Source organism: Cebidichthys violaceus, unplaced genomic scaffold (genome assembly GCF_023349555.1).
Source record: "Cebidichthys violaceus isolate CVI_PGR_0920_01 unplaced genomic scaffold, fCebVio1.0.p SCAF_13, whole genome shotgun sequence".
Taxonomy (NCBI): Eukaryota; Metazoa; Chordata; class Actinopteri; order Perciformes; family Stichaeidae; genus Cebidichthys; species Cebidichthys violaceus.
The window spans coordinates 4,355,234-4,362,931 of NW_027176296.1; the positions used below are offsets into that span (position 1 = coordinate 4,355,234).

Genomic DNA, 7,698 nt, shown 5'->3' on the forward strand with positions numbered 1-7,698 from the left:
GAAAGCCCTTGTGGCTTGCTCCAGGTTTTTCCAAACCTATATACATGGCTGCCTTTCCCTGTCAGAGACTCTGCTGTGCATGAACCTTCAGCCGTAACCAGCCACTGGGCTAGAAAACAGTGTCAGCCAAGCCAAAGCCTCATTGACACCATGAAAAATCTCTCTTAGTAGTGTTATTGACCCCTGGACATAATCAGCTGGTGGGCTGTACATTGGCCAGAAAAGGAAACAGTGAAGTTAAGAAAGCACTACCGGTGAAGCCACTTTAATGTAATTGGACGTTGTTTACCTAAGTGCTATTTAATCGCCGGACTCCTTGCTGAATCTTTCATGAAACTCTGTGCCGCAAACAAACATACCATTTGGCATTGGCAATGTCTCCTTTTTAGTTATTCATGGCTTCATTTGCTTCATATCTCTGCTCACTCTTTTTTTGTGCAACACTGAAAGCTAGCAGAAAGGACATCCTCGGCTGAAACCTGAGAGTGTAGATGGCTCCTGTATTATCAGTGAGAGGAATAGATGCTTCCTTTATAAAAAAATACTTCAATGAATTAAAGAAAACTCGGAACAGAACGGAGAGGATGCCTCATCTACAACAACTAACAATATGTGTGTATGGAGGCTGTTGTTGTCATGCAATATCACACTTCTGGCTTCTGTGTGCGAATTATATCAATGAAGATTCAAGAGTCATTTCCTTTAACAGAAATGCGCCTCTCTCCCCTCTGGTTCCTTTTTTTGTTGCTGGCCTCTAGTCATAATAAACTCATAAATCAAGTGCACGTCTCCCTAACAGATACATGATGATTAAAACGATGTATGATTAAAAAGTCTTGTTCAGTTCATCTCGAGTGTGCTCAATTAAATAAACCCCATCTTGTCCAAGACAGAAACGACATGCATCAACAAATATTTCAGCCCTGTGAAAACAGGCAACAGGGAAAGAGGGCAAAGAAAAGAAAGTAATAGACTCCGGTTGAAACACTGAAATGGCTACTTGTGTGGCCTCAGGTTCCTGGAGCAGCTGTGACAGCGACCTCCAAGAGTCTTTGACTTTGACCAACAACAGATTGGGTGGACAAGGGCGCTTCTAGAGCAGCCTAAGCTCTGCTGTCTACCTAAATTATAGCTTTTGTTAAGTATTATCACAGTGCAACTTAAAGCATGTCCTTCTTCCTAATTAATATAATTAATAGCATTTGCATCTCAACATATGGCGTGCATCTTAACTATCCTGATATTAAGAGCATTCAAATTATTTAAATTATGAAATGTGTCAGTGTCAATGGACTGACCCTTTTCTTGTAAGTTCCAATCTGATTGACAGTTATTTTTGCAAAGCAATATGTGTATAAAATATATAATAATGATAATATCATTTATGATTCACACTGATATGTTGGATACGAAATGTAATATCATATCAATTGTCTGATACGTTGGATGTGTCCAGAACATTTGATTAATCTATAAAGACTACAACACCTGGCAAGTTAGGAGTAATCATCTCTTAAATGTTTCTTTGTGAAAGTGACAGTAAAAGAAGAGTATATTCTTCAAAACTCACAAAATACATTTGAATCCAAATTTAATCAGAATTTCTCCTGCTTTGGATAGCTATGTGAAAGACTACTATAGCTTCATTTGTATGTTGAATTCAGAGAAATACATGTATGCACACCCACTCCAGCCCGTCTTAAAGTTACTGTTCACATCACCTTACACAGCCCTGATTTAGATGAACATGCAAAATCATTGTGAACCTGTGAGCAGCAGACATAGACCAAAACAAAACAGGATGGTTTGTGAACGTGTGCAGTGTTAAACGTTGGCATTAATTGCCATCTAGTGGCTAATATTGGCATTGCAGTAAAACGACACTGAAAATATCAAGATTTCATATTCCTATATAATAATAATATTAATAATACATTTTATTTATCGAGCGCTTTTCATAGTACTTCAAGACACTTTACATTAAAATCATCATATATAAAAGCTATACACTATAAAAAACATAAAACACACACATGTTGTATATTTGGATTCTGAGTGGAATAATATTCATCATTACGAACAGATCTTTAATCATGAGCTAAATTACTGTCACTGGACATCCACCGCCTCAGTCTCAGTATCTTCCATCCTATTGTACTCAAAGTAGGTTTAACATTGTACAGTGAATGCAGACTTTCAGTTTTTTTAATCCCAATATTAATTATGTACCCCTCTGTCTATTAATTCTAATTCCCTCTTTTTAAATAAAAAGTATTTGATAAATAAAACAAAATTGGCTATAGGCTACCTAGAGGAATAATAATAGCCTATAAGTATCTTATAGCAGATTTATAGCCATATTGTACTCTGCATTGCTAAGAATTTGCATATTTGTTCATGAGACATACCTTTTTACTGTTACCTTTTATTGATTGAGTAACAGACAGAATAATTTAAGGCTAATACTACACCACCACATTTGAAGGGGACCATTATCTTACTATTTACATGGTTCGTTTGTCAATGTTGCGTTCGAGTTTTCCGTGGGGGTGGAAAAACTATTGTGACAATACTTTCGTTAAAAACTTGCAGTAAAGGGACTTATGTAAATAAATCCGAGTGTAATTGATTTAGATCACGGAAATAAAATAATGACCGCACAGTGATTGTTTTTGGTCAAGGTTATATCCAAAGAAAGGCAAGTTCATAGTGCTACCGAGATGCACCTGAAGGCATCAGCGGAGGGAGTAGGAGGAGTTTAGCTAACAGTTAGCTGCTGCTTGAACATTGTGAGCACACCCTGCCAGCGAGCCAGTGTTAGCTAACGGCCACAAACATGTCGGGGAAGAGTTTTCGAGTTAGCGACGGGGACTGGATTTGTCCTGATAAGAAGTGAGTGCTGCTCTCATTTAGAATATATATTTTTTTTATTTTACGTACTAGTTGGTTAAATGTAGTAGCATCTTTTTGCTTTAATTTCTGGTCGTGCTAACATGCAAACGGTGGTTAGCTCAGGCCTTCTAGCATTTCACGCTGACTAGCTGAGTAAACGAGCTTACTTTACATTTACCTTATATTTTAGTTAATTGAGTGCCTTGTATGCAAAATAAGCACGGCGAATAATTAACGCATTTAGGGTTGGGGAAATGTTTTGGATTTACGTGACAGGGAGTCTCCACCATAGTTATCAGTGTGCACAGACTCATAAGATAGCAAGTTAGCTATCGTTAGCTTCTGTGGGGTTGGGTGAGATTCCCCACTCACTATTGTGGGCGGTGTTTACAATGTTGTAGAAGCCAAGTTGTCATGAGTTTAGAGTCTAACTTGGGTAGAGCAGTGTCATGTAGCACAGGAACTGCATGAAAAACGTCTTCCATGAACGACAAGCCAGCTGCAGTCGTCAGTGCACAGGCCTGTAACACAGACTGTCTGACAGACTACAAGCTAACGCTGTGGCACATGCACCATGAATAAACATACACCACTCATCTTGTAGCACACTCTGCCTGAATGATGAAGTAACAAGCCCTATCTGCATTTATATAATGTATTTATTGTGTATGTTGTTGCAGGTGTGGAAACGTGAACTTTGCTAGAAGAACAAGTTGTAACAGATGTGGTAGGGGTGAGTCTTTTATGCTAATAAATACGTTTTCCAGACGCTTAATACAAAGCGTCAAAAAGAAGCTGTATTAAATACCGCTGTTTTGCTTCCACAGAGAAAACCACAGAGGCAAAGATGATGAAAGCTGGAGGAACAGAGATTGGGAAAACTCTGGCTGAGAAGAGCAGAGGCCTCTTCAGTGCAAATGATTGGCAATGCAAAACGTATGTTTTTATTGTATAAAGAACTACCAAAATGTTTGGTTAACCAGACACTGGTGCAAATAGACAAAGATTTTCCTAATGAGTAAAATACATGAGAAAACAAGTTGAGACAAAAATAGTTTTTTTGTCGTTTTTAAATGTGCTGAGATATTACAGATTTATATTTTCCTTTCCTCCTGTCCTCATACAGATGTGGCAATGTCAATTGGGCTAGGAGGTCAGAGTGCAACATGTGTAACACCCCGAAATATGCCAAACTTGAAGAGAGAACAGGTAACCCAACAAATATATATAGTTTGGCAGTTTTTGGTGAGCCTTTTGAAAGACGGGTATGGATTGCCATTTTTATTTCCTCTTTGCCTTTTCAGGTTATGGTGGAGGTTTCAATGAAAGGGAGAATGTGGAGTACATTGAACGGGAGGAATCTGATGGGGAATATGATGAAGTGAGTTCTACCTGACCATTTACTGTTTTGATAATTGAAACAATGCAGCTGAAAGTAGCATGTAAGCATACAAATGTTTAGCAGGTAGAACTGGATGTGTCCTGAAACTATTTAATTAAAATGTCTTCGTCAAAGGTCATTTTCACTGATACAGTTGTGTTCTCTTTTTAATGTCCAAGTTTGGTCGGAAAAAGAAAAAGTTTCGTGGAAGGTCCGGCAGCACACCGCCCTCAAAAGACAGTGAAAAGAAAGAAGTAGCTAAAGGTCCAGATGATGAGGAAGATGAAGAGGATGAAGAAGATGGTGACCTTTCCAAATACAAATTGGATGTAAGTTCTGTGGCTGCAGCTGGAAATTCATAAATTACAAGTACTATAATATTTGCCAACAACAATGGAATATTATGCACTTCCTCTGTAGGAAGATGAGGATGAAGAGGATGGAGAAGCAGGAGGAGGAGATGCTGATGGAGACCTGTCAAAGTACGATCTGGATGCCAGTGATGAGGAGGACAAGCCAGCTAAGAAAAAGGGCAGCCGTTCGGGTTCGTCCCGCTCATCTTCGCGCTCCTCCAGCTCCAGTTCACGGTCGAGGTCCAGGTAAAGGGTACAGGTCACGGGTAACTCCAGGCAAAATGTCAGTATCAGCTCAATCTTCCTTCTGATTTACTGATCAACATAAATTACATGTCATATTTGCTAATTTGTTGTTGTTTTTTCTCAACCCCTCCCCGTCTGTGACTGAATCATTTTTCTGGATATCGTTTTGAAATGCCTATGACTTGCACTTGTTACCTCGACATGTTTTATTTGTCTTTCTATTTAATGTGTTATTTCTCCAAACCCCCATATGCTTATTTTGTTAGTTAGAATAATTGCTCATCAGTTTTGCTATACAGTAAGAATAGCTTTACTTAAATACTCAACATTTTTATGCAGTTAAATGCCGTGTGAACCATCAACCGTTTTTTTCTTGTGCCGGAAATATTGGAAAAGTTCTGTTTTTTGTCTTTCAGGTCCCGCTCTAGAAGCTCATCCAGTTCCAGGTCTGGATCTCGCTCGAGGTCCCACTCCAGGTGAATGAGGTGACATGCACTCTCTCCCTTAGAGAGTGTATGTATGGGGCTGAAAGCTCCAGAACAGTCCTGTTCCCTAGCTTAAGTTTGAACAAAGACTGGGTCTGGCTTACTCCACTACAGTCCTCTTTCTCATTCTGCAGATAGTCATTTTGGTCTGAAATCATTCGGAAAATACTTGAATTGTCCTGGCGGTTTATGTACGGTTCATTCAAGTTTCAATTAGGCCCGAGAGCTTAAAAGTACACAGTTTGCGTACTACCTAAACTAAATTTTAATGTTACCGAGGCTCAAAAGTCTGAATAGGCCTCTGGGGTCTTCATCAAGCATCTCACAGTGGTGCTGGCTTTCATTATAGTCTTGGTTAAAATGTTCTCAGCACCACTAACCTATAGTTCAGTGCTCTTAATGAGAGAAGCTTGATAAATACCCACACTGTTGAGACTCTGCCTTGACCTTACTGACCCCGGTGCTTGGTTTTCCTCCAAAAGATCCAGTTCCAGGTCTGGAAAGGGCTCCTCTCCCCCGAAGAGGTCTCGCTCACCTTCCTCCTCACCTGAGAGGGGACAGAAGCGCAGTCGCTCCAGGTCCTCATCTGGAGAGAGAAAGCGGAGGCGTTCTAGATCACATTCGTCCGAAAGGTTTGGGTTTCTGTGGAATACCACAATGGCACTGTCTAATATTAGCCATCTGTCGCCTCGCTTAAGGGAGTTCAGATTTACAGAAATATGTTCACATTTTGCCTTGTTGTTTTCATATTTTTTTTTTTTGACTGTGTACTTGTTTCAACTATGCGTAAGTGAGAGTTAATTGCTAAACTTGCTGACCTTGTTCTTCTTCCCATGGTGTTTGTGTGATTTCAGGCGCCGCGGCCAGTCCTCTGGATCATCCGATTCTGGCTCCAGTTCTAAAAAGAAATAACTTAATTACAGCCTTTTAAAACAAGTAAAGGAACCTTAGTAGAAAAGTGCATGTTGTGTTGATGCAACTACATAATTTCAGTACGCTGTCCATCTTCCTAGAAAAGTCTAATTTCCCTCAAAAGCGACAGCAGCAACATGGCTTCTCTCTGCCGTTACCCATCATTACAAGCTCCCTTTTCAAAACCACACACATCCCAATTTGTGACAAGTGTCTGTAACTGCAGGTGTCCAATAGACATAAATGTTTGGTCCCATAGAAAATTAGATATACTGTGAAGAGGCTGTGTGCCATTTTAAACCCGTATCTTCGTGGCAGTACATTTATTTAACTCATCTGTGGGGAAATTGAAGTAAATATTTTTGATTACTTTTATTTGACCACTTACATTTTTTTAATTAATGCTTTTTTTTTTTATATTAAATATTTTTTAAATCAACGGTGAAGAACTTAAGCACCAATTAACAATAACAGACGTAGCAATGAATTTTGGCCCCGTTGTATTTTCTTCATAAATATATATTTTGCTTTGTGTTTTCAAGGTAAGTATTTTACTTTATGATATTGCTTGTTTTAACTAAATGGCAGTAAATTCAACATTCTTTGGTTTAGGTGTTTACTGGTTTTTTTTCTTTACACTGTTGTCACCTGTTTACCTACTCAATTATTCCTCTTAATTTGTCTCTTGGGAAACTATTACATTAAAAAAAGTAATTATTTGTGCTCCAGATTAGTACACCCAGAATAACCAACACCGTACAGTATATCCCGATTCATGGTAGTGTGGCAGTACTACATTATTGGTGAAACAACTCAAATGTACACTTGTAAATAAACTCCTGTTGAAATGGTTTCTTGCTACTTCCTTGTACGTTTTGTTTTGCCTCTCTTAGGCTGGTAAGTAGACCTGGTATGCCGAGCACTGTTTTTAACAGATGTGTGTAATTAATCCCGCTATCGCTGTATTTAATGATATTGTTATTCACAATCTGACTAACTACATGATATAATCTGGCTAATTTTAACTTCAAACTAATTATAATAGCCCTAAATACTTGGGTTGAGGTACTGAGTAGTTAAATATTGAATGTGCTCCTTTAGTGTTGTGGTTCTCACATCGGTCAACAGGTGGCACTTATTACTCGTATTATGCTGAGTTGAGGAGAGGGCCCTCGGGATGAACACATCGATGTCCTTCATATAGTGGGAAAGTCCCATAAGTGAATTGCAGGCTATTATCTCCGACACCTGTTACCTTCAGGATCTGATGCAACATCTCCCGGACTGCATTCAAACTGGGTAAAATCGTTTTTACGGTAAAGTTTTGAACAAATGTACTTAGGTTGGCCGGCACTAGCATGCTGCAAGATGCTGATACTGTTCTGAGAAAGGAACCCCACCTACACGTGACTAGCCTGCTGGTAGTTAA

General features: G+C 39.0%; 1 protein-coding gene across 4 annotated transcripts; it reads left to right on the forward strand.

The window, feature by feature from the left end:
• Positions 1–2,772: 2,772 nt before the first annotated feature.
• On the forward strand, positions 2,773–7,120 carry zranb2 (zinc finger, RAN-binding domain containing 2). Of its 4 annotated transcripts, none has more exons than XM_068707466.1 (10): positions 2,775–2,892; positions 3,573–3,625; positions 3,720–3,828; positions 4,019–4,101; positions 4,197–4,273; positions 4,453–4,602; positions 4,694–4,872; positions 5,289–5,348; positions 5,840–5,989; positions 6,212–7,120. In XM_068707466.1, the coding sequence occupies exons 1-10, from the start codon at positions 2,837–2,839 to the stop codon at positions 6,267–6,269; spliced, it is 975 nt and encodes a 324-aa protein (XP_068563567.1). In that variant the 5' UTR covers positions 2,775–2,836; the 3' UTR covers positions 6,270–7,120. The 4 variants fall into 4 exon arrangements, with proteins under 4 accessions (XP_068563566.1, XP_068563565.1, XP_068563567.1 ...); XM_068707467.1 differs by having other exon boundaries at positions 4,694–4,817; XM_068707465.1 differs by having other exon boundaries at positions 2,773–2,892; positions 3,573–3,619; positions 5,840–7,120.
• The last annotated feature ends 578 nt before the right edge of the window (positions 7,121–7,698 follow it).

Bases quoted from the DNA above. Each gene is read 5' to 3' on its own strand.
- zranb2 (XM_068707464.1), top strand. From the start codon at position 2,837: ATGTCGGGGAAGAGTTTTCGAGTTAGCGACGGGGACTGGATTTGTCCT. The intron at 3,626-3,719 runs GTGAGTCTTTTA...TTGCTTCCACAG, and splicing joins TTGTAACAGATGTGGTAGGG to AGAAAACCACAGAGGCAAAG. The intron at 5,349-5,839 runs GTGAATGAGGTG...TTCCTCCAAAAG, and splicing joins CGCTCGAGGTCCCACTCCAG to ATCCAGTTCCAGGTCTGGAA.